Consider the following 27,837-nt stretch of genomic DNA (forward strand, 5'->3'; position numbering starts at 1 on the left):
TGTGTAAGAAAGTTGGGGTCTTCTTTACATTATATATTATGTAATACTCTTCATGAAATGTGTGTGTGTGTGTGTGTGTGTGTGTTATGTTCCTTTATATGCTGAGAAACGTCTTGGGTTTAATTCCCAAATTGCTAAATTGCTAAAGGAATATTACAGGCAGATAGAACATCCAGATCCTTTAGATCAGTGGTGAAATATAAAATTTGTTACTACCGGTTCTGTAGGCGTGGCTTGGTGGGGGGGTAATGTGACTGGGTGGGTGTGGCCAACTTTTTTTTTTTTACTTTTAAAAGTAAAAGTAAAATAATATGCCGAAGAGGTTGTAGAAAAATGCTTTTAAAAGGCTCTGACGATCCCAGCTGAGCCGTGCAATCATCAGAGGCTTTTTTAAAAATTATTTTTAAAAGCATTTTTTCGGCCAAAGAGGTTGTAGAAAAAATGCTTTTAAAAATTAAAAAAAAAAAGCCTCTGATGATTGTGCGGCTCAGCTGGGGGGACAGGGATTTTTGCTACCGGTTCTCCGAACCACCTGCCGCCATTGCTACCGGCTCGGGCGATCCAGTCCGAACCGGGAGCATTTCACCCTTGCTTTAGATCCTTTAGATTAATAAAGATATATATGTCATGGTTCCAAGTAATGAACCCAATGAAATCAGGACTCTGAGGCTTCAGGCAGGCTCAAAAGACCTTTTATTGATTACATTATATTGGCACGTAGAAAGGTGAAGCTAGCTCTAAGTAATTCTCAGGCTTTAGGGAAATTAAAAGAAGAAAAACTTCCCACCCCCTTCAAGTGTCCCAGGTCACATTAATCAATCAGCCCAGTATCCGCTTTCCCCTCAATCTCAGCAGATGTTCTTTGCCATGACCTTGGTTCTCATGCTAGTCGATGTTTTTTCTAGCGGGGTTAAGGCACCACATTCCAATACTTTCTGACTCCCCTCTTTCCCCAAGAGTGGCAGCTGAGAAACATATCGAAAGTAAGCATAGTTTCGGCCCAAGTCGTTTCAAAAGTTTTTGCCATTGTCTATCCACTGCAGGGTTGTGTTTGACCTTGGGGGCCAGGGTGGGCATGGCTAGAGTGGGTGTGGCCAGAGTGGGCATGGCCACCTCAATGTCACTCATATCGGAGGCACCTGTGGTGGCCTGAGTGCTCTGCCAGTGAAAATGGGTTCCTGAGCTCTGTTTTCAGCTGCCATAGCCTCCAGCAACCCTCTGGCAGTGAAAATGGAGCTCGGGAGGCCCACATGCGACCCTTCTGAATTCCGTTTTTGCTGGCAGAAGCACTGCAGACCAGTCCTCTGTTTCCAAGGCGGCCCTGCAGGCCAGATCTAAGTACCCTGTGGGCTGGATCTGGCCCCCAGGCCTTGAGTTTGACAGCCCTGATCTAAAGGATCTGGATGCTCTATCTGCCTGAAATCATCCTTTAGCTAGGGAGTTAAATCAAGAAGATTGTCAGCAATTAAAGGAACATAATAAATTCCCAGAAAGATGTACATAAGGTAATGTCACAGTGGACAGAAAATTTCATCAATGAAAAATAAGGCATTTTATTACTGAGGAAATGCACATTTACAACAGACATGCCAGTTTAAATTGGAGAGCTGCTATAGTTTTGCGAAATAGGGCCATAGAAGAGAATATATTATATATAGTTTAGGATTGAACTATGGAGTCCTTGGTGCCCTCTGAGCTTGATTGTTTGCAGATGTTTCATTACCTGACCAGGTAACATCCTCAGTGCTAGTGAGTGTGGGGTTTGCTCCATTTATATCCAATAGCTTGCCCTATCAGTTTTGGTAGGCAAATGGTGTTATTTTTTTCTATTAATTGTTTGAGTACATTGCTTCTTAAACCTTTCATTTATTTTATTACTAACAAATCTTATATAATAATGTTTGTTCATCAGCAGCCAGAATGTAGGAGAATTCCTTTGCGCTCCAATGTCCTTCCTTGTGGCTTTGTTCCAGCAGATAATATATAATGAAATTCCTCAGAATCAGTCCTAAGCTGGAGCTTTAATGCATCACAATTTATTGCCAAGCTTTTAAAGACCTGAGTAGTCAAGCCTGACCTCAGAATTACAAAACGTTTACAGGGGGGAGGGGGGGAGAGAATTCTTTAGAATCAAAAGATAGAAGTGGAAGACCAATCTTTTAAATATAACAAATGAGAGATGAAGCGATGCCAAATTATTTTATTGCTATTTTGATCACTGGCCTGAACAATCATAAGAAAACAGTATTTATCCCAATCTTTATTTTCCTAAGATGGTTTAGGCTTCAAACAGCCCATCCCTTCCCTTCCATTTGCTGCTCCTAGGCCATGGAATGAGCCAAATATTATAAATGTTTCAAATGAATTGAATCATTAAACTGTGGATTGCCTTCAAGATGAATGCCTCAGTGCACTCCGAAACTGTCAGTTGCAAGGCTGTAAAACTGCTGGAGATGTAGAAAGGTTTTTGGACACGAGCAGTGATAGCTACATTCAGAATTCCACACTGTTCCTGAAGGCTAAACAATTCTTAACATACCGGAAGGCAGTAGAGCATTACTTACCATATCATGATCTGAAACAGGACCAAAGCTGGTAACAAAGATGTCAGTCTTCACTGCAGTTACACGCTCTGATGAAGCAGGAAATTGGGACAGTGAATGCCTATCATTAACTTTCTTTAAATTCAAGCAACATATTCTCTTGTTCCCACAGAAAACACATCTATTTTTATTAAAGATACTAAAAGGAGGTGATAACTCTGTATTAGATGCTTTACATGTGCAATCTCTGGGCTGTCCATCTAGACTTATGAAAGACTTGTAAAACCCTGCCTCTGGAGAGCTGTTACTATGCAACTGCATGTGTACATCACACAGAACTAGAGAGACCAAGAATCTGATGCAGCTTTAGATGTCCATAGTTCATCCACATCAGTGGTGAAATTCAATTTTTTTTACTACTGGTTCTGTTGGCAAGGCTTGGTGGGTGTGGCAGGGGAAGGATACTGCAAAATTTCCATTCCCTCCCCACCCCTGAGGGAAGGATATTGCAAAATCTCCATTCCCACCCCACTCTGGGACTGGCCAGAGATGGTACTTGCCAGTTCTCTGAACTACTCAAAATTTCTGCTACCGGTTCTCCGAACTGCTCAAAATTTCCACTACCGGTTCTCCAGAACCTGTCAGAACCTGCTGGATTTCACCCCGATCCACATCAATATTTAATCGGTTAAGCTTAAATCCATAAAATCATCTGCAAACTATATGTGATCTTTTGCATACTATATACATTTCTTCTCAGAAGGAATTCTATTTCAAAAGAACTTCTCAGAAGGAACCCTCAAAGCTTTGTACAGATAGTCCTATGATCACAATTAAGCCCAACATTTCCATTGCTAAGTGAGGCAGTTGTTAAGTGAGTTGCACTTCATTTGATGACCTTATTTTACCACAGTTGTTAAACACTGCGGTTGTTGAGTGAATCACATGGTCATTAAATGAATCTGGCTTTCCCCCGTTGGTTTTGATTTTTCAGAAACGGGATGGAAAGGTTACAAATGGTGATCATGTGATCCCGGAATAGCACTACTGTCATAAATGTATGCCAGTTGCCAAGCACCCCGAATTTTGATCAAGTAACCATGGGGATGCTACAACAGTCATAAGTGTGAAAAACTATCATAAATCACTTTTTTCACTGCTCTTGTAACTTCAAATGGTCCTTAGATGAATAGTTGTAAGGCAAGGGCTACATGTATAGTCTTCCAAATTTACAACTCAACTTAGTGATTCAGAGGAATATCCTATAAAATAAAGGTCAGTGGTACAACATACAATCCTTTCCCCATAACCCTCTTGGAAAAGAAAAAATAAGCAGACATATCATAGTTACAATCTAGTTAGGAAGGCCGTAATAATGGACCAATAATTCAGTATGCTATTATATAAATGGAAAACTTGAGATAGTAAAAGGCTTCAATATCCATTTTATCCATCTGTCTAAACGTTAAAGAAAAATGCCAATATACCATTGCCAACCGTGACTGTAATATACTGTTTCTGTTTTGCTTTATTGCTCCCAGGACCAACAGCCATAAGAATGATGGCTGTAAAGGCACTGTGATGGTAGAATCACTTAATTAGCATCCAATAAAATTGGTATGGTCTAATCAAATCTCCCTATGAGGATATTAGAAGAAGGAAGGGGTTTCTTAAAACTTAATTAGGTTGTGATATAATTCTAAAGACTGACACAATGAGAACTAACCTGTTATTGCAAGTCTAAGGTGATTTCCACCAAGAAATATATTCATCCTGGGAAAAAATGAATTTTTTCTTAACCTGGCAATCAATACCAGAACTTAGAGTCTGCATGATTTCAATGCAAGCTGGGTTAGACTACAAACTGAGCCAGCAATAGGTACTTTCCTTTTCAGGGGGAAATGTTTCAGATAGGGTGAATTGAAGCAGAGAACCAGAAGGGAGACAGTTTCTAATGCTTCATTTGATTCCAACTGTCTGTCTCAAATTATTCTCCATTTACAATGCTTTTTACTGAAATAATAATTTTAAAAAATCCTAACTAAAGAAAAAAAACCTCTGGGATTTCTGAATTTAGCTAAAAAGATACAGGGATAACCATAGTCTTCAAATGAAACATGAAACAGGTTCTCATTATTTCTAGTGTGTTGTTATTCAAGTTATAAAAGAAAATTTCTTAGGTCCAGTGAAAAACACTATGACTATGGTCTATTCTGAAAATAATGAAAGCCTAGGAAAAGAAAAGTGACAGATAATTTGCTATTATTACTATTATTATTATTATTATTATTATTATTATTATTATTATTATTATTATTATTATTATTATTTTACCATTTTGAAGGTGTTGGAAAGTTTCCAATTATTTCAAAATAGAGCTGGATCTTATCCCATGTCAAGGGGAGATGGGAATGTAACAGGGAATCAATCTGCTAGGATCTTTGAATGAAAATTGCTGTAAGCTAACTGTAATGGTTGAAAAGGGTGTTATAAAAAATTAACTAATGCTACTGATTGAATCTTGCAGTCTTTTCCCATTCTTAATGAAGCTGAAATCTGACTATACCGACTAGTTATGTATTTGCATTTGGAATCCCTATCTAACCATCCCATCCTACCATGATGCTGAAAATAAATTGTTTAATGTTTTTGTTATTTCGCTATTGTGCTGGATTCAATACTACAACCTTTCTGCAGCTCCAGAAGTGCTCTGGCATGGAGAAATGGAAGCAGCAGCCAGTGGTTTCATGCCATATTTCAAATATTATTATTTTTTGTAACCTTCCAATAATGTAGATTAAAATGAAATGGGTATTATAGAGTTGGAACTGGCCATCTCATAGCCAGATCATCCATAAATTTCTTCAGATAGAAGTTCCATTGGCTACAACAATACTCGCTTCCTGGAAACTACATACCAGTATGTATCATCAACTTAAGCTTCTCTTTGGTGATGAGGGTGAAATGGTTTTCTGCAATTTCAGAAAACCTCATTTTCTAAAAGGATTTCCTTCTTTTAACAAACTCCAAATCTATCACTTTCCTTAAAAACCTTTTTTCTTAATCCAACTGTTCTTCTTTTTCAGTTTCTGATTTCTTTTTTATTCTTTTTTAAAAATATATTTCATTAGTTATATAAGGCAGTTCATTTTCAAACAAATATTTAAAAAAAATAAAAATTAACAACACACTACTCAAAAAAAAAGGGGGGGGGAACCAATACTAATAAAACATTCCCAAAGACAAAAAAATCCTGTAATTAAAATATATTCCAAGTGCACTTGATTTATAAATCTTCAAAAGATGAAACACATTTCAAGATTTCACCCAGCCTGTCCAATAATTTTTTTTCCAAAGGGAAAGATAATGTGACATTTTCTGATTGACAGAAAATATATTTTTTCTCAAAAATTGCTAGGTCACACATCTCGAAAATCAAATCCATTACATCTGGAGTTATACTATTTTTCCATCTCCTAACAATTATTCTTTTTGCTATTCCTAAAGCATGAATAACCTTTGTTCAGAATATGTTAACTTCCATGAAGAAGGTATATAATTTAATGCAATAAAATCAAAGCTTTCCCAATAGTTTTCTTTACCTATTATATAACATTATGCAAAAGGGATATGTAGAAGAACATTAGAACTTTCTAATTTCTGATTTATAATCTTGGACTAAAATGTCATAACAGTGAGGTTAAGGGCAGGGAGGTTTTGTTTATGGTTTGTTTGTTAAGGCACACATTGCCCACTGGTTTTATCTGCATTGGTTCCTTCTCTGTCTTCTCTTGCACATCCAAGATGAGTGAAACCAACTCTTTTCCTCTTGTTCTTCTTTGTTCCCACTTCCTTTCCTTTCTGAATGCAGATTTTATATTCCCTGGGATAAATCAACTGGGATAGCTTTTAACTTCTGGTGGAAAAGATATTTGTCATACTTCAATTTAACTCCTAATTGTAGCTCCATTGATTTCAGCCACAATGTACAACACACTTTGTTCTTAATATGTTTAACAGTGCAACAAATTATTTTTGGAAAAGCAGAATTTCTTGCTTAGGTGTACATGAACCCCAACACATGCAGGTTAACTGCACTTAGATGATTGAAGAATGGGTGGGGTTTCCATTTGTTTCCAAAAAACAAATGCTTTCCCCACTTCAGTAGTACTGCTTGCTACCTCGCGATTCTGAGATCTTCTAGACCAGCCTGCACAAGACAATAATATTTTGCTATACTGCTTCACATACCCAAGGCAGCTCAAAGAGGAAGAGTATACATAGAACAACCCATTGACAGCTGCCTGTCAATTTTGAAAAATTGGCCATTTTGAAAAATCAACAAACAACTTTTTGAAAGAGAAGTTTAAAAAGTTATTATAACATATTGGTAAGATTCAGGTTCAAGCCCCTACTCGACCCCAGAGAATACTTGGGTCACCTTGGGCCAAATTTGAGGTTATTTCTTTCAGCCTAAACTCATTCAAATGTGTAAAAAAGGATATTAATTTTCTGTAATTGGTCAAAGTTGGAACTGTTGCCAATAGGTAAAAATCCCTTCGTTAATTCATAAAGCAATTATAAGTTCCTTATCTGCAATGAATATATTAACTATCTTGGGGTTTTTATTTCACAGATAATTAATTTAAATGTGAACAAAATATATTAGGAAACCTCTTTGCATCTTGATAGATAGTAGTCTTTAAATTTTACCCTTTAGGCAAGGTTAACCCTCTTAAAATGAATGTGTTTCCTAGAATGTTATACATTTGCAATGGAATTCCTATACCCACAACTGCAGACTATTTTCAAAATTTTAATACAATGTGTGATATTTTGTGGAGATTTTAAAGATACTTTTGGAAAAAATGCAGATATAGCAGAATAACAAAGTTGAAAGGGACTTTGGAGGTCTTCTAGTCCAACAACCTACTGAAGCAGGAGAACCTACACCATTTCACACAAGTGGCTATCCAGTCTCTTCTTAAAAACCTCCAGTGATGAAGCACCCGCAACTTCTGAAGACAACTGTTCCACTGATTAATTCTTCTCACTGATAAGAAATTTCTCCTTAGTTCTAGGTTGCTTGTCTCCTTAATTAGTTTCCATCCATTGTTTCAACACTCTATTAAAGAGGATGGGTAAGATTTTGTTTTCCAGATCTTGAATTACATCATTTTGCATATTTATTGATTAACTCCAAATTATGAACAACTTCACTTACTGGAGATTTTATGTCCTGGGATCTTGTCTATAATACTTTTAGTCAGATGGATTGCATTAGAATCAAAATATAATGGACTTCAAATGGTTCCTTTCACTAGCATAGATTATTTATAAGCAATGGCATTTTGATTCCTTTTTTTCATGGTAAACTGATGCTATATGATTACCAAAATCTCAGATTTAATTTTAAAAAAACCTATGGGAAATGTAGGTTTAAGTCAGGAACTGAACACAGTAGAATGAAGAATTAAGGATTTCTATATTGGGATGAGCTTTAACATCAATCTCAAAACCTTCAACACATTTTAATATGTCCTACTCAACAAAAAATAATATTTCAAAATTATTAGCTTCCCTTGCGTTAAGTATCAGTTTGAGTAAAAGATCATGTTGTTAGGGAAGCAACAAGATCAATTCTTTCAAACACATTTGAATTGTATTACTGTAGATGTATTAATTTAAATTTAAGGTATTTTCAGATAAATGTATACTTTTGCTTGATTTATTTATTTATTTATTTATTTATTTATTTATTTATTTATTATTTGTTTATTATTCGTATTTCTATGCCGCCCACTCTCCGAGGACTCTGGGCGGCTTACACCAAAGACAGTATATTAAATAGCATATTGCCCCCAACAATTTGGGTCCTCATTTTACCCACCTCGGAAGGATGGAAGGCTGAATCAACCTTGAGCCGGTGAGATTTGATCTGCTGATCTGCTGAACTAACTATTAGCAACTAGTAGCTGCAATACTGCACTCTAACCATTGCGCCACCTCAGCTCTTTATATTATACTCAGTATATTATATTATACTGTATATCATTCTCTTTCTTACCCATTTTATTTTAGTATGTCCATCTACCTTTTTAACTGGTATGGCACTGACCTTCTTTGTGAGATTGTAAGCAATGGTTCAAGAATATGCCCTTTCTTTAATCAACCTTCAACCTTCTTTAATATAGATAAATGTATATGCTGATCTTTTCAACACAGTCTTGTTCCATATTTGCTGACATGAAGCTGTAACCACTTTAATTGATTTTCCTCCAGCAACTTTATACACTTCAGTGGGCAGTTTATTTAATACATGCCTTTATATCATTTCAATCAAAACATGAATCTAACACATTAACCTGCGAAAAGCAGTATTCAATAAATTTAGTATTAATATATCAGTATCATAATTTAAAGAGCACCACCACAACAGAAACAGCCACATATATCCTAAACACATATATTCGTTCCATCTCAATCCCTCTGTGACTGCTTAAATAGTCACATTTTCACTATTTTTTCAAACATTAATGATCAGAGTACATGATTGCATTGCAGTGATTTCATTTCGTTATTTCTGGAGGGGAGGGAACTGATTCTACAAGAATCTCTGGCAGAGAATGCTTATAAGATCCCTCAGCAATACCTTGTGCGGCATGGAAACTCTTAGTATTATTTCTATGCCAACACATCACTTTTTTTTTCCTTGCAGTAAGTAGTCCCACAGATATCCAGTCCTAAACTCTGTAGGACTTCATAAGCTATTACTTGCCATTTAATTATTCCTGGGCACAAATGATTTATTGATACAGTTTTCTAAAATATGTCTAATAAATGACAATATTGGGTATTCCTGCTGTAATATGGCCTCGTCACCTTCCAAATCAGCTACTGTAATTTACTGTATATGAACTGCCCCTGGAAATCACACAGAAACTTCTGCTAGTGTAGAATGCAGCTGCCCTAATATTGGCTATTAGGAATTATCTGCATTCTACACTAGCAGAAGTTTCTGGGTGATTTCCAGGGGCAGTTCATATACAGTAAATTACAGTAGCCGATTTGGAAGGTGACAAGGCCATATTTTGTCAGCATCTGGTGGCTACCTATTTTATAACTTGTCAACTGATAGTTATAAATAATGTTCTATAGGATGTGGTCTCTGTATACATTCTTATCTGTGCCAACATTTCTGTCATTCTAGCATCTCATTATTTTTTATATTTTCCTTTAATGTAACTTGCCTTTATTACATTTCTTCTATAATTACACTTGAACATTCCTACCTTAGCAGAGTTTTTTTGGTGATTTTTCTGAACTTCTTAAAAATATTAGTCATGTTTTTTCTTTCTTTCTTGTTAGAGTGCTCTGTTTAGTGACATTCTTGATCGTGTTATCTTTTCTTGTTTTTTCTTGCTTGATGTGGAAAGTCTGCACTGATTTGTTATATGTCTTTCTTCTTGCCCAAGGCTTCCATTCTCCATGTATCTCTGATTATCATGATAAGTTGTTCTGAAAGCCACTTGGATCTTTTCCTCTTTGACATTTTGGAAATACTTTTTTTTTTCTACATCAGTTTTCTACTATAAGTTTCTTTAGTTCCAAAGGTTCCCCACATAAATAGATTAAGCAAACTAAATCTGTTCCTTGGCTTGGTCATATATTCTGATGGTACATCTTCTGCATCATCTTCACATTGCAATGGGATGGACAAATATGGGAGGTCCAGAAACCTTTAACCTAATGTGTAAGTTCAAGTCCATAAAATATAGCCTAGTGTATTGTGATTCCCATCATTATATATTTATGATGTTACCTTAGGAGTTAAAGTAAACAAAAATAGTCTCTCTCCATAGCAAAATCAGTTCCAAATTTTATAAATGTTTCCAAATTTTATAAATATTATAGTTTTTGGAGGAAATACATCCGACCTCAAGAGTTGACTAAATAAAGATTATGTTGGGGCATCTTTCTCTATAGTAATGCCAATGCAATAGAACCATCCACTTGAAATTTGGACTTGCAACAGCTTTTAATAGGTTGACAACATGAATCTGTTTATCTGCCTATTGTAGCTCATTTTCATAACTATTATAACTTATGTTAAAACATATAACTTTGTAATGTAGAGCACTCATAAATGTCAGATAATTTCTTCATATAGCTTCCATTTCATCTGTAGAATATATCTTTGGCTTTGCCAAACAAAACTATCTAAAGGTTAAATACAGCTTGTGGTAAAATTAATTTCACCCTAAATAACTACAGCTGCTGCTTCTGAATTGCAATTATTTCAATTCAGGGGGGAAAGTCTTTAAAAAAAATGGAACTCCCCCTAGCCATGTACATACACATTCTTTAGGAGAAAAACTTAGTAATGGGGGACACATCACCATCAAAGCACATAAGCAGCCATACTGTACAGCTATTTGTAAGATCCATTCATTGGAACATCTGGACTGCTTTTATGTGGAGTAGTGGTTAAGGCTGGATTAGCAATTGGGGACTCAGGTTCTAGCTCTCCCTTAATAGGCCAATCACTTTAGCCCAGCTTTAGACTGAGAACTTGAACTTGAAAAACATCTATTTGCCATATTCTGCATCAACCATAGCTTCCACATGATCTTCAAGTGTAGCCCAATGGTAGCACATTGCAATCACCCACCCATCAGGCGACAAAAGCAGCAATGGCATAAGGAGAGCCTCCTGATCAAGAACAGTCACAACCAGCACACAATAGCTGAAGTTGTGCAAATGCTTTCTTGACTACAGCTGCCAGTTGTTCCTCAAGCAGGAGCTGAGAAGACCCTTGGATTGGGCATCAGTAATCATATTAACATGCTGTTTTAACATAACAGGATTTACAATGTTTTGTAAACAGTACACAGGTTAATTGCAGCAATATAATAAAATGAGACAAGAATGCAAAAGGATAGCAACAGAAAATGAGAAAGAAGAAAAGAAAAAAAGGCTACCGAGGACCAAACATCCAACCCTCAAACTCAGGCCACAGTTTTCTAGAACTTTTCCCAGGGTTTTCTTAAAAAGCCAGGTTTTCACAGGTATAACCATAAAATGTAATAATAAGTGTAATAAAAATTGAAAAAGTGGCACTGATTTAAAAAGGACAGGAGTAGAACTGGGTGGGGGGGGAAGGGCAGGGGGGGACTGCAGCTCCTTGAGTTGCAGCCAAATGAAGTATTAATATATCGTGGATCTCCTGCATTTGAATAAAATAAGTATGTACAATTTCTTTCAGGGCTGGCTAAATAAATGTGGTACAAAAATTGATTTCTGTCATCAATAAATGTAAAATATTTAAAGCAGCATGTCTAATTGATAGCACAATTTAGCCCAAGCTATGCTCTCTTCAAATACATGGATCTCAATAGCTCCCAGTATTCCCTACCCACCATAATCATAGTTGAGAATTGAGGAACTGAAATTTATAAGCTTGGATGATGTCTAGTTTGTGTAAGACTGAGATAACGAAGATGGGAGCATCAAAGTCTAGAATTCTTATTAAAAGTATATAGGAGCACAGCTTAATCAAAAAATGTAAGGGTTTTTTTTCTCACAAGCGATCTGTATCGCTGCAATGTTTCAATGTAGCTGTTAGCCTTACAACTTGTAGAAAACAATTGGCATGTATTGCTATGTCTGCTTGTTTGTTTTAAATAATTCCTTTTCATCTATTTTGCACAGCCATCTACTCCTCTCCTCTTCCATATCACAAACAAAGTTCCCATCATGAATCAGCAATCTATAAAATGTTGTTGTTTACATAAAACATTTCACTAAGCATAAATTGAAAAGCAAAAATGATTTTAAAAAATGCTCAGGTAGAAATAGGTCTGCCCGCATTATTGTGATTGAATACATATTACTCTCCTTCAATAGAATAGAATATTACACATGAAAAGTTTATTTATTTATTTATTTATTTATTTATTCAAATTTCTATACCGCCCTTCTCCTTTCGGACTCAGGGCGGTGAACAGCCAAGATAAAAACATCTATACAAAACATCACAGTTTAAAAATAAAGTTAAAATAATTTATAATTTGGCCCATAATTTAAAACTTGTCAATTAAAATCAATATTAAAATTTTAAAAACTAACCCTAAAATCAAGACAGACCGGCTAACTGGAAAAAATGAGTTTTTAGGGCCCGACGAAAAATCCGAAGGTCGGAGATCACTCGTATCTCTGGGGATAGATTGTTCCATAGGGTAGGTGCCACCACAGAGAAGGCTCTCCTCCTGGGGGTCGTCAGCCGGCATTGTCTGGCCGACGGCACCCTGAGGAGGCCCTCTCTGTGGGAGCGAACCGGCCGGTGGGAGGCTATTGGTGGCAGAAGGCGGTCCCGTAAGTACCCTGGCCCTAAGCCATGGAGCGCTTTAAAGGTGATCACCAACACCTTGAAGCGCACCCGGAATTTAAGTCTAAATGTCTTGCCATGGAAGAAATAGAAACAATCTACATCATTTTTATCTCCCAATTGAGAAACACCCCAAATATATTCCAGAAATTTGAGGGACACTCCAGAGTGGGTTGGAATATAGAACAGGGAAAAGAAAGAACAAATTGAATTTCATTAGCAGAGGGCTGATTAGCATAGTGTTGCATACAACCCAGATAGGAAAGCTGCCATATAAATGAACTTTAGAATGCTTAATGTTTTTATTGGATTATACAGACATATCTTTTGGGTAACTGGACTATTACTAAAACAGCATATTATAAGACATAGAATTTTACTCTTTAGACTAATGCAGAAGAAGGTTCTTTGGCTTCCGTATTTGTCTACAATATAGTAAAAATAACATTATCTTGGAAGGTGCCTTATTACCAGTCCCTGAATTAAGATATTGCAAAATACTACATCAGGAACTCATATTACAAATTGATTATATGGGGAACTTTTGGTGATATCTATGAATCTTCCTGCGGTAATTGAAGAATCTGAATTTGTTCGTATATTGATAGTAAACAGGGACAAAACTACTTGAACCAATAGTCTTTTGCATTCTGTCTATTATAGACTTTCACTTTATAAAATATATCCCTTAGAATATATCCTTATCATCTTAACAATTATTTTAAGTTACATAATGTTTGATTCAATATTAGTTATTGACCCAATTTATTCATTTTTTAAAAAAATGTATGTTGGTAAATGGACAATAGGGCTATATAAAAAAATGAAAACTACATGTTTTTAAGTACAATATTTAAGAATAAATATACCATATTTGTACTACTAAAGAGGGATAAAAAATTAACATTCATAAAATTGATATAATCTTTTAGGTATTTTGTTAACTAAAAAAATGGAGACCATTTATAGATTCCTTACCTAAAGTATTGTTCAAAATTCTTTTTTTAAAAAATAGGCAATGTTATTTCAGACATTTCAAAATATCATCAGTCTAAGCAAAATGCCTTTCAGTTTTTTAATATTTTGCTACAGTAAATCTGAATGGTTATAATATACATTGAATTAATTTCTTATGTTGCCCCACTTTATAATTTTCAGGAAAGTTTTCATCAGAATTATTTATCAAAGCCCAATATATATTTTTCCCAATTCCTTGACTTTTTAAGCAAAAAGTGTAAATAAATGGATGCAGTTAAACATAAATCAGTATGATACATTTCTAATGAGAGATGGCTTGTTAAAACAGATTAAAATGGAAATCCCAAGTCTGCTGATACTTTTATTCAAAATTTCAGAAAGAGGATTTCTGTCGAATTTCTGTAGAATATTTAAAAGGTGGATTATAAATGTGGTATACATTTTTCTCAAATATTGTTAATGCTTTTGATAATATGAGCATCGTGAGTTTAATAATAATCTTACCTTTAAAAATAATTTATTGTATTTTTTCATAAAATTGATTGACAAAAATATATTAAGACATAGAATTCATATCAATAATCAAGACTCTTATTCTATCAATTCCTGTTACTCTGTTCTTAATCTGATCATATTTATTCACATGTTTACATTTTGGGTGAGCGAGGAATGAGGCACTGGAAGAATCAAGAACCAGAAATTGTTTCCACTTTGTGTTTAGAATTTGGGAAAATATTAATTTCCTTATCAAGGGAAGAATGGTATTGCCCTAACATACCGATAACCTGCTAATAAAACTACTTGTTAAGATTTTAACTAATCTGAGTTAATAATTTTATTTGAGAACACTCAAAGTAGCACTTCAAATTTTGGATGTCTAAATAGCCATCTTTTTGTTTGTTTCTTTCTTTATTGTGTGTTTTACCTAATTCTAGTTTGATTTTTTTAAAATAATTATGCGTAAATGATGAAATAATCATTTGTCACATATAAACCAAGTAATAGGAATGGCACTGAAGTGTTTAATTTAAGAATAGAATTTTAGGAGAAATAATCATTTTAATCATAAGCAGTAACACTGAATTTCAGTAAATGTCACTGTACTCTGTTCAGTAATAGCCATACAATCATTCAACTTATATTATTTCAATTGTCTATAAACTGATTTAAGTTTTCTAATCTGGGATATTTGTTTAATGAGATGTAAATTAGACATAAAAGGATTTCATTTTAATCTATTCCAGCATTCTGCATATTTTAGTATAACTAAAACCAAAATAAAACCCTACAGTCATTACAAAACCGTCAGTTTCCTAGGTACCAGAGAGTAACCTTCAACCTATTTGTTCATTCATGATTCTAACTACCAGACTGATCTTCAATGTAATTTTGAAGCAGTTTAAGATGAAAATGAAAAAAAGGAATTTAAATTTGATTAAGGGTCAAAAGAATTCCACTGGCTATCTCTCTCATATACAGACACCTGCCAGCCAAATCTGCTCTGATCATCTATCCTGATATGCACACACAGAAGTAGACAATTCCACAAAGTAAATGGATCATAGCAATAGCCATAGCACTTGGACTCATACACTGCTTCATAGTGCTTTAGAGCCCCCTGTAAGTGGTTTACAGAGTCAACATATCATGCTATGTTTCTCATGCTATCCAGGAAGGTAACACTTCCATTTAGATAATCATTGAAACCAAAAACTCTACATAGGGTACATGCACACATAGGTACAGACAGCCAGAAACAGCTTTAAAAGCACTGAGGAGGGGTGCTTTAAAGAAGATAGTGTTTTGAGGCTGCTTCACCCATGCTAAGATGCTTTGTGAAGCCTCTTTTTCAAAAGTTGTGAAGTGATGCCGTTTATGTCACAATTTCAAACAGCTCAATCGATCCAAAAGAGATGGAATTGTTTATCTCTTAGAACTTCTTAGAAAAAGTTGCAATGCAGTGACTGATTTAAGAAAGCTGCTAAAGACATCAGAAACTTGGCCAGAATCTTTTGCCAGATTTGGAAAGGCCAAATCTTGCCCTCATAGACATAGCTATTCAGCTATGACTTGATCCAATCTCAGCTCTTTCAAATATCTGCTTTCTCTGAAACAATTCTAAATTGAGGTCTGTGAAATTGTTTGGCTTTCTGTACTGTATATGTGATCAATCAGTGTTTACCATCAAGGTCTAATCTACACTTGATCTAAACACATATATTCTCTTATTCTTTATTATGTTAGGGAGGTGGGCTTGCTAGGAGCCATTTATTCCTAGTTATACAGCGATCATAATTAAAAGGTATATATTTTGTTTGTTTATGCTTTGGTGGTCAGGATCATCTGGAAAACTGAAAATATCACCCCTCCTATGGATTATTCTCAGGTTGCTACATGTTTGATTAGAAGTTTGCTGAGCACATTGTAAGCCGCCCTGAGTCTTCGGAGAAGGGTGGCATATAAATCAAATTAAAAAAGTAACCTGCAGTGATGGTATAATTAAAGAAATATACATTGAAAGTGCCCTTATCTTACTGTATTCTCATTTGAAATTATTACTTTTTTTTTCAAATCCTAAGGATAATAAGGAATTATTTTGAAAACACAATAAAATAAAACTACAGGGGGTTCCTGCCTAAATCAAACTGCTTTAGCATATCATCACACATGTACAATGTACCTCTAAGGCTCTTATAAATTTGCAGCATCAGTAAAGCACCAATGGTGTATTCAAAGAGACTGAAAATGTCCTACATGCCACCTATTCTTTTCAGTCTATGCGGTTCTGCTTTGATTCCTCATCTATTTTATCTTTTATAGACTTTCTGTAGCAAAAAGAGATTTTATATAAATGCCAGGTGAGCAAAACTTCTACAAATGGCCACCATTGGTGGAGGTACTGATGCAAGGGTTATAAATGGGTGCTAATTAATGTCTGATAACCTTGAATAAGGAACCAAATATTTGTACTATAATTAGATACTCTGATCTCAGCCATGTACAGGAAATAAATCTTAGGCATGGAAGCCAGAATGTACAAAGAATTCCAAACCATCTCAGCTATAATAGGATGCCCTTGGGCTTATTCAGTTGTCCACAAGGTATAGTCATGAACCAATATCTATCTGGGCCCTTTGATTTTCAGTCCTACATCAGAGCTATCCAAATCTTAGCTTTAATAGCCCTGAAACTTTTTAATCATATGGCATCAAATGTCCATCCTGAAATCTGAGACCCAACATTTACATAAATTTCTTTACTCTTATTAAATGAGATGCATTTGCATTTATTTCTATACTGCGCTAAATGATACTATTACCCTGTTTCCCCAAAAATAAGACATCCCCAAAAATATTTAAATGCAGAGCTGGAAATCAGGTAAAACGGCAAGAGGAACCCCATCTTGCTCCACGCACCTCAAAATAATAACACCTTCCCGAAAATAAGGCCAAGCACTTATTTTGGAGTTCAAAATACATGACGGTCTTATTTTCGGGAAAACACGGTAGCCCTTTCTCAATGACTCATGTAGCAGCTACCATTGTATTAATTAGGAACTGAGAAATATTTATTTTTGAACTAATCCCATAGAAATATTGTTATTTCAGAAGAAAATTGGCAGAAGAAATATTGTTACTTTAAGTCAATGAAATAATTGTTGGTAATCTTACATTTTACTTTCAAAAGTATATTCAAAATACAAGAGATTCATTACCTTCTAGAGCACCCATCAGTGGAATGAATGATCAACACTGCTTAACTAAACCAAACACAATATGATCAAATAACTTATTCTAAATAGATTGCAGAAAGTGAAAAAGGCACTGAATATTTAGTTAACTACAGAACTCTTTAATGATTTTTGGTTACAATTAAATGCGGCAGTTGGTCAAATCTTTAAATTTCTATGAAGGATGCATAGGTGAGAGTTGAAAGCATTGTTTACTATTTTTATTCTTAGTGGATGCTTCAGGATTTAGGCAGACCATACTGCGCCTCTGAAGTGAGGGCTATACAAACAAACAAATTACTTTTTTTGCTCTTGGCACAGCAGTTGCAGAAACTAATGAACAATACCTTAAACAGATACAGTTTGCATCCAGACTATTCCTGTATGAACAGAACAGTTTCTTTAGTTTATGTAAGTGGCCATCATCTAGTAAAAGTTCTTATTGGAAGAAGAGGAAAAAGCTTGCCCTCAAATCTCGCACTATGATGTTGCCCTTCACCTCCTACTTTGTTCCTGAATTTTCAATTATTCTTTTTTTTTTTAAAGAAACTTTTCAGGATAGACAATGCTTATAGGACCTTTGGATGCAATCTATTTTTTCCCAAGAATTATAATTCCTGAAGCAGATAGACATCTCAGTTATGTACTCCATTTCCTCCATTTTCACATATAGGGCTTTCCTAGTCTTAGATTTCTTGTTCCCTTGAAAGTCAATGAGATCATGAAATATTAGTTTCAGCTGAAATTCATATTTCTGGTTGCTGTATAAATGAACAATCAAAACTGCAAACAGCACTATAATTATATTATATATTATATTTAGTGTAACAATCTTGACTATTCCAGCCATGCCCACCAAAAATCTCATGCTTCCATCCCATCCTTGACCCTAAACACACACATGCTAAAAACAGGAAAATAAAATAAAATCTACCCCTAAATATTAGAGGGTACTGGAGAATTCCAATAGAAAATGTAAATTAAATGTTAATAGTAATGTCTAGAACCATATGGGACATTAACTGTCATTAATTGCATGTCTATACAATTTTTTATGCATGATCTAAATTACAGTTTTACTTTCTCTTTATGTTCAGGAATGTGTACATACAGAACTTTCGAAGCATCATACCCTTCCATAATATACATATTTTTAAGAATGCTTAAAAAATTGTGGACTAAATTGGGCAATACCAAAAAGTACATATTTGAGAGTAAGTGCATTCTACTTCACATACAAACTGAAGAACTGTTAGTAAGAATCAGAACTGAATAAATTCTTATTTTATTTCTTTTTGAGCTTTTTACCTCAGATTCATTTGAATTGAACTGATACTGCTTAAACCAATCTGTCCGGAGGACTAGCAGCCAGTCAGACACTTTAATATGAAAATGTCTTCTTTTTTTTAATCAAGTTTAATGGGAAATACTTGATTGGTGCCATGGAATGTAAGTAATGGATCTCCCAATTTTCTTTCTTTTTTGGTTTTGTTTTGTTTTGATTGAAACATTATTTTCAGATTCAATGCAATAATAATGAAAAACCAATATGTTTCAATTCAGAATTAGAAGGGGTCCTAGAAAACCCCTTTCTTCAGCTTTGCATCAAAGAATCGGGTATGTTTTCAAGGTAAAGGTAAAATGTTTCCCCTGTCCATTTGTGTCTGACTCTAAGGGGCAGTGCTCATCTCTGTTTCTTAACTGAGGGAGGTAGTGCTGTTTGAAGACACTTCTGTGGTCATGTGGCCAGCATGACTATACACCAAGGCACCCAGAATGCTATTACCTTCCCACCTAAGTGACACCTATTTATCTACTCTCATTTTCATGCTTTCAAACTGCTAGATGGGCAGGAGCTGGGGCAGGTAATGGGAGCTCATCTTGTCACATGCGCTCAGGTCTCAAACTGGGCATTCCAGATAACACACTCAGTGTCTTTAACCATCTTCATCATTTAGTAATTTAATAATTTTACCATTTTATAAGTCTATAAAACAAAATGGCTTAAAATGCATTAAAAGCATGTTAAACAACATTGTTCTTGCAGATTTTTCAAAAATTGCAACAATACATACCTCCCAATCCTGGTCTTAGACGGTTATCATAACCATCAAGTAAGCGATCCAGAATTCGGGTGAATATAGTTGTGTTGTCTTTAATTTCATCTTGTAAGGAAGTTTGTCCGTAGCTGAAAACAAAGCCACCATGTTATATACTGATTAATGCCTAAAATAAAGATACTAATGCTATTAATTTAAGTCATTAATCCACCAACAAACTTGTCCAATGATATTTCTGAAACTTACTCGATCATTCTTCTACTGATCAGTAGATTCGGAAGCTCTTCCATCGACCTGGATTATGGGAGTATTATACAATTCCTTCTCCTTTCACTTTTCAAGTATTCATATTCTTTAAAAACCTTACGTCAAACCTACATAAATTACACTGGGGGTTTTATTGTTCAGCCCCTCTTTTATGTATTTCTGATTTATAAATGACTGCTTTGCAAGTATAACAAAATATCTTCCCATTACCTACCCAATTCTAAAATAATTTAGTATCCTTGCCTACAAGAAAAATACATTGAACGTTATGAGCACAGATAGCTCCATATAATCAGCCTTTTTTATATACTGGTAAAGTCTACAATCCCTATTGTGGAAAAAAAATGCAATGATTTTATTATGTTTAGTCCAATGCATTTTCTTTTTAATCTAACTATTTTGGACTTTTTTGATATTTGAATTGATTTAGGAAAGCAAAGCGAATTTGTTTCCTGGTGAATTGGAAATTCCATTTTTGAGTAACATGGATATTTTCCTCATTCTTCCCAGATTTTATAACAATAGCCCAGGGATCTGTATCCTTGTTCCTTTTCCCATAGTGCTATTATTTGGCAGTTAACATTCCTGAAAGTATATACTGCATATGTCTATATGTAGGCCCATGCCTGTATGTAGCAAAACATTTAAATACCTGTAGCAAATAATTTCCATGAATTTGTAATAGCCACGAGCCAAATTTTGGTCTCATCTTCAGATCTGTATTGTTCTTGTTATTAAGACTGTCCTGTATTTTCTTTTCTACAGTAAATTACACTGTTTTCTCCTAATTATCTATCATAGTTATCTCAGAGCCAAATCCTGGAGTCCTTCCTCTGCCCTTTAACCAGGGAAGATCCCATTTGTAAAATATGATGTTTGCCAGTGTAAACTCAGCAGGACATAGCCCTTGAACCTCCAGCTGCTTCCTTCTTCATCATTTTGTCACATACATTATTACTGAATCAGCCTTCCTTGGATATCCGATGTGATGTGATTAACAAACATAGTTTAGCGAAAAAAAATATCTTCCAAACTATGGAGCTTCACGAATGTTAATCTAGGAAATATGTCTTTTAAGCAATGAATTGTGTAACCTTAAAAATTAAACTTCACTCTGTGAAGTCTGTGAGCTGTTCCTAACCAGTAATCATAATAGAGAATAGAATTGTTTTATAATATATATGCATACAGTGCATGGGTGTACTGTATACGCTATAAATTTGAACAATGTGAAATCCCAGATTAGAAAAGCAAATTTGGTTCATATTTTTATAATAATTTACATGCCTTTAGCCTAATGGTGTCTATCTATCATTAGCAATAACATTTAATTGATTGTTTATTAATAATACTTCATCTCTAGGGGACCATGTCTTACATTTCTGTTCAAAGTGTAAATTGGTAATCCAGTGGATATTTCTTCTTTTGATAGTAGATAACCTTTTATATTTATTTTAAATTTAAATTGAGAACCACAATGAGTTATCTTATACTATTTGGTTAAAAAAAATGAGTGCTTTCATACATTCAAGATGGAATCCCACTTCCATATTGCATCATCTATCAACTATGTCTTTTTAGTGGGCGGGTGGGTGGGTAGCATTTGAAAGTTATTTTCACTTCAGAAAACTAACTATGAGTGTGTCATTAATAGCTAAGACTGGCAGAAGGTACCAAGCTTGCAATTCCCTGTATTTATTTATTTTTTCTTTTCCTAAGCGAAAAAAATTCCAAGAGACCGATTTTAAAAAAGACAAAACAAAAAGAGGATAAAATTACAGACATTAAAAATTAGTTTTAAAGGTTCAAAATGGCCTTAATATAAACTTGCATATTAGAGCGTCATCCCAGTTTGAGGTTCTTTGGCAATTCCAAACTCTGTATTAAAATCAGATTATTATTATTATCAACTGTACAACCATTTGGTAAAACAAAATATCCCCTTGTATTTTCACTCAGAGATTCATTCAAATAAAGTGAAGACAAACTCTCACCGAAATGTAATGAAATCCCACTCTTTTTTTTAATGCATGAGGTGGAATCATTTGTCTATGCATCAAATTTTAGTATACTTTTGCACTATCTAAAAGCAAGTTGGATTGTCTTCTGAGGCTACCATTATTTTCAATACCAACACAATTTGTTGAAAATCAGCCTGATTTTTGGAGGTCAAATTGAATTTTAAGATGGGTTTAACCATGGATACCACTCCAAAAGCCACACATTTCATTTTAAAGCTTGAATATTTCAATAAAACCAATTGGAATTTCCAATGAACAGTGAAGGCCTTCAACAACATTGAATTCCATGGGCAAGCCTATTTTTTTACAGATAAATATGCATGTTGAAAAGACAAGTGTGAATCTGATATACCAGTAATAAACTAGAGATGTGATTAAGTTAGGAATGGGATTTTAAATGTATCATAAATATCAAGTTCCAGATAAATAAAGCTGCTACTATTAGTTTCTAAAAAAAAAAATGCAAGTATATTCATATATCCATTTATTTTACAATAAAAAGTGCTCATGTTCCGATATTTCTGTGTTCATGTGGGCATTCACATGTTTTGCTAGTATTTAGTACTTTAACATTAATAGCCTGATCCAAAAAATAATACAATATGAAATACTGCTCAGGTTTTTCACTTTTACTTAGCTTTGTAGAAGGAAGGAAGGAAGGAAGGAAGGAAGGAAGGAAGGAAGGAAGGAAGGAAGGAAGGAAGGAAGGAAGGAAGGAAGGAAGGAAGGATCTCTTAGATACATTGAACAAAACTGGTGGTCATTCAATCCTTGTAATTTTTTCCCTTTGTATTATTGATTTGTTAGTGGTTAGAAGTCAAGATCAGGCAAATGTGTTATCTAAAAAGTGATTGTTTTTTAATGTAGAGTTTAAGCAACTTGAAGAAAAATGTCATTTAACATGTTTGTGTTTCACAGTAAAAAAAAAAGTATAATAAAACACTGTACACTGACTCCATCTACAGGTCATTATAATAGTAACACCTCATACAATTTTTCAAAATCAGAGAAATGCTTCTTGATTTTCTGGTGCAAATCATAGTTCTGGTGAAACATGCAAGCCAGCACGTGGTATGGAAAAACTGAGAAAAGAAACAGAAGCCCTTCTGTTCTCTCTTCTCTTCAGGAGATCAGCTTTTTCATCTTTCATCACTGAACTGCTATATAAAGGATTGTATCCTTTTATGTTCTATTCTTTTAGAAAACATGGTAAAATTGAATTACATGGTAAAACTGACACTCAGATTCTTTTTCCAAATGTATATTATTTGAAATAAGGTTAACTTAAATTACTCTCCTGAACAACGGATATTACCAGTGCACCAATATTGGTATTTGCAATTTAAAGGAAAATATGTATTTTCCATTCAGTAGTTCCATTGCTAACAGAAATGCAGTCTATATAGATAGATTTCAGCATAAGAAGGCTTTCCATTTACCATTCAGGGAAGGTTCAGGAAGGTGAAGTGGATTTCATTCAACTAATGTTAGTGACAGTCTTCCCAATGAAGTTACTGCTTGTAGATTGCATCCTAATCTTGCAAACTGTCTGCTGATATGAAATGTTCAATTCATACATATAATAACCAGATTATTATTATTATTATTATTATTATTATTATTATTATTATTATTATTATTATATTCAACCCAATATCTTTACTGACGTCTACTTTCATGAAGAAAAGCCAATCTTAAAGTCTGGCAGCCTGGTCTCATTCCTTCAGTGAAAGCACAAGATCATAGGAGCAGAAACATTCCTATGTAAAATGCTATATGCAGCATAACTGCTGGCAAACTTTATCTGCAAAGAGGACTATTCCCCATTGAAGGCATTAATCTCTTCATCATTTGGATTCAATAGTCCTGGCTAAACTCTTTCTCAACCACAATTCCACTAAGATGTTTTGCAATCACACTTTAGTTTTATTTTAATTTCCTCATGTTTTGGCTCAGGTGGGATTCAAGCAGAATCAACCTCCCCACTCCAAAAAACAGTATGTATGAATCAAACCTTTTTCCACCCTTGCTTTTAAGCAATGATAAAAAAAAACAACCCAAAATATTTCTTTTTAAAGCAAAACTCTTTTCCCACCTTTTTCCAGGTAAGGTGCTCATAAGAAGAACCCAGGCCCAAAAGCGGTCATAAAGGAGATACATCATTTTGCTAGTAGATTATGGAAGCTGAAAACAATAGAAAACCAGAAGTAAGCATTCTTTCCTTTGACAAATGATTGGAAAATACAACAGGTTTAAAAGAACTTGTGATGGTTTTCCTTAAAAGCAAGGAGCAATCTCACAATGGTATGACTTTCAAAGGGAAAGGTCCCTTCCAGGTATACCTTTGTGTTTCATTTTCTTGAAAGTGGGGTCATCCCTGAGTTAGTTTCATAGACAAAGGTTAAATCATTTTATTTTCTTTTTCAAGAGCATTGGAATCCAAATGTCTATATATGTATGTATGTATGTATGTATGTATGTATGTATGTATGTATGTATACATTTCATCCCTAAAAAAGGATTACTGTTAAGTTCACAATTTGTATATCTATTTTACAATAACACAGAATTTAGAACCTATTTTAGCTTTAATGAGTCAGATCCCACCGCTTGATTATATCGGGGGGGGGGGGGGGAAGAGGAAAGGTCTTCTCCTAAAGCCCTTGAAAGCTGTAGAAGGTCCTGAAAAAGACAGAACTTTCTTCTGGAGAGAGACCCAACAATATACCCATTTAGCAAGCTAGTTGAACAACAGCATGCATTTAAAAAGCTGAACAGGAGTATAAGATACAGAATTTTAGTGCTTTCCTTGACTAGTATTATTTTCATTAATCCCCAAAGCATATGAAATAAATATGAAATAATGATGAAGATTATTGCATTCACATTGCCTTCAAACCTTTCCTTCCTTCCTTCCTTCCTTCCTTCCTTCCTTCCTTCCTTCCTTCCTTCCTTCCTTCCTTCCTCCCTCTCTTCCTTTTTAGAATATCCTGTTGCAAAATATTCCATATGGCACCTTTTCACTTAATGACTGAGTCCAGTCCACTTTCAGTTAAAAGATGTTTTCTAAAAGCAAACCTGCCCTATATTTCCCACCACCACCCCTTGCAAACTTAACTGGTAATTTGCAAGGCAGCCTGACCATTGTAATTCTCGTGTTTATACCCAGGCTTAGCTGCTTGCTCCTTGCTCCATACTTACTGCTGAAATCCACTTCGGTTGCACTGTTTCTACCAGATATGTCCTTCCTCCTCCTCCCTCCTCCTCCCAAACCTCCTGACAGCCCTGAAGCTGACTACAGTTTAAGAGAGAAACAGAATGCCAGACAACATAACCACCATCACCAAAAAAAAAAAAAAAAGGCAGAGAAGAAGAAAACCTAATAGGATGGTCCTTGTATAAAATGTCCAAAACCTAAAGCAAAAGGCAGGGCAAGGTAAACAAAATGATGACAGGTGTCCAGGTGGAGTGTAATAGATGGAGGTTCACAATGCTGCTTCTCCTGGAAGAAGAAGAAGAAGAGTGTTGCATCTCTAGGAGAGATGAGGAAAGCTCCACTTCTTTTCAGCCTGAACTTTTGCACTGAACCTCCTCTAGCAAGTCATTTCAGAGATACTGGCAGATGGCAAGATGCTTTCGTCTTACTCTACTCCCATACCACCATCCTTAAAAAAATTAATGGGAATGGGGGCAGGGAAATACATTGCTATAGTTGCCTGTTAGATGAGAGGGGAAAGTGGGAAATCACCAAGTGCGAAAACAAACCACACAAACAAACAAATCGACCAAACAAACCAATCCACTCCTGATCCTTTCCTGCCGTTCCATTCTACCACCCTAATCTTGGAATAGTTGAAATAAAAGAGCAAAAGGGAAATCCCAGTCCATCTCTTCCCCACTATGGGCACATCCGTTCAAACCTGGAGCCATCATTCAAGAGGCATTTCTGCCTTAAGTGATTTCTGCCTGCTTCAGAGCCAGAGATGGAGACTTGGTCAAAAGGGGAGGGGGGGTATTTATGGATTTGCAGCCAGCATAGCAACTTTGTTCTCCTCTCCCTGAGAAAGTCATCCATTGCCCCCAATCCATCCAGCTCTGGTTGGAAACGTCTGAAATAATCCCTCTTAATCCTAGGGTCTCCATCGCCTCCGTTTTAGTCCCCCGCCCCCCGCCTTCCAACCCACCTCCTCCTTCCCCGAGCCTGATCAATTGCCCATCCACCGCTGCGGATTTTCACCGGGGGTCGGGGGATGGGGGAGGTAAGGGGGAGAAAGCTGGGTCCAGCATTCCGACGAGGTACCTGCTAAGCAAGAAGGCAGCAGTAAGGAGCCCCCATCCGTCCATAAATGCTCCGCCTGTGAAAAAGGGAGCGGGCTGGCAAAGGGGAAGGGGAAGGGGAAGGGAGGGAGCCTGAAAAAAAGATGCTAGAGCGATACTCACCTCGAGACCCTCTGGGCACGGCGTCGCCGATGCAGCGGGAAAGTCTGCCCGAGAGGCTCCGCCAAGAAGCCAGGGCGGCGAGGAGGGAAAAGGGCGCTTTACAGCACTGAGTCTCCGCGGCTCTTCTCAGTCATTCACGAGCTCTTAGCCATCATGGACTCTGCCGCCGCCGCCGCCGCCGCCGCCGCCGTCGCTTTGCTCGCTTCGATTTTTTTAACACCCAGATTCCCTTTCCGTGAGATTCGGCTCGCAGCTCTACAACAAAAAGCTTTGCACTTTACCAAGACAGTAGTAGTACGTCCCGGGGTAAACCGGATGTGAAATAGGCTGTGACTTCATGCCAGAGAGATTTTATTTTAGAAAGGAAGGTGGTACCAAGCTCTCATCTAGAGACCAATCCGCCCATTTTTTTTTTTGTCCAAATATGCAGCACAATTTAACTTCAACGCTCTCGCCCTAATCTCTTTCTCTCTGGCTGCATGCTCAGATCCTTTCTACACTCTGCATCACGATGGCTGTTGCTGTTGTGGTGCTTGCTGTGGCAGAAAGGAAGGGAAATATTTGGGAGACCAGATGGAGGAGAGAAACTACACTTACAATCTTCAGAGAGTTGCGACCGAAAACTGGTGCGGAATAATGATAACCGTCGCTAAACACCACCCTCACCACTCATCCGCCTCACTCTGCCTCCCTTCTTATTCAATCTTCGACAAATATTCTCCCAGTTTATAAATATACAGGGTACCTGGAAGAGATTAAAGATCTCCCTCTCTCTCTCTCTCTCCTTCTCTCTCTCCCTCCCCCCCTCTCTTTCTCTCGTTACATGCACCCATTTGGTATGTTTTGCGTGTGATTTCATTGGAAAGGTCTTGTACAGCCAGAGAGGCACTGGGTGCTTAATTGGGGCTTCAAGAAAGATCTGTTCAAGGCATAAAATGCTTAAGCCACTCTACGTCTTTGGTTACTCTTAATTGGGAGGTAACATTTTTCTAAAGTGATCTTTACAATATTGTGGAGAAAGGCAAGCTCTATTGGGAAGGGGGTATATTTTGACAGGGATGTGTGTGTGTGTGCCACTTCTGTTTCTGAATGAACAGTTCACTTACTTTGCCAAATGGTGCAGGAGAATAAGTAATAAAGGCAGCATTTTTTTAAAAAAAATACTATCCTTTAATATCACTTTGAATGAAAGTCCCTTATCAGCTAAGCATCCTTTTAATGCTGTTTCTTTTCAAGGAAGCATCTCTCACTCTCCACAGTACCCAGCACAATAAGACAATCAATTGGACAATAACAAACTATTAGGCCTTAAATACTAGACTTTCTCTAAGTATACATATACCTTCCTATAGCTATATTGCCTTCCTTCTCCTTTTCCTTACTACTCATCTGTGGAATTCAACTGCTCCTT

General features: G+C 35.9%; 1 protein-coding gene across 1 annotated transcript in view; it reads right to left on the reverse strand.

The window, feature by feature from the left end:
* Positions 1 to 24,157, reverse strand: part of LOC139310101 (gamma-aminobutyric acid receptor subunit alpha-1) — a 45,371-nt gene extending 21,214 nt beyond the window's left edge. The window contains exons 1-3 of the mRNA XM_070934259.1: positions 24,082 to 24,157; positions 19,714 to 19,826; positions 2,565 to 2,632 (exon numbers count right to left, since the gene is read on the reverse strand). Coding sequence (XP_070790360.1) covers positions 2,565 to 2,632; positions 19,714 to 19,826; positions 24,082 to 24,149 — 249 coding nt within the window. The 5' untranslated portion in view covers positions 24,150 to 24,157. The remainder of the gene's footprint in view (positions 1 to 2,564; positions 2,633 to 19,713; positions 19,827 to 24,081) is intronic.
* Between the last annotated feature and the right edge of the window lie 3,680 nt (positions 24,158 to 27,837).

This window comes from Pituophis catenifer, unplaced genomic scaffold (genome assembly GCF_029215685.1).
Source record: "Pituophis catenifer annectens isolate HBS135680 unplaced genomic scaffold, rPitCat1.0.hap2 SCAF_2, whole genome shotgun sequence".
In the NCBI taxonomy this organism is placed as follows: domain Eukaryota; kingdom Metazoa; phylum Chordata; class Lepidosauria; order Squamata; family Colubridae; genus Pituophis; species Pituophis catenifer.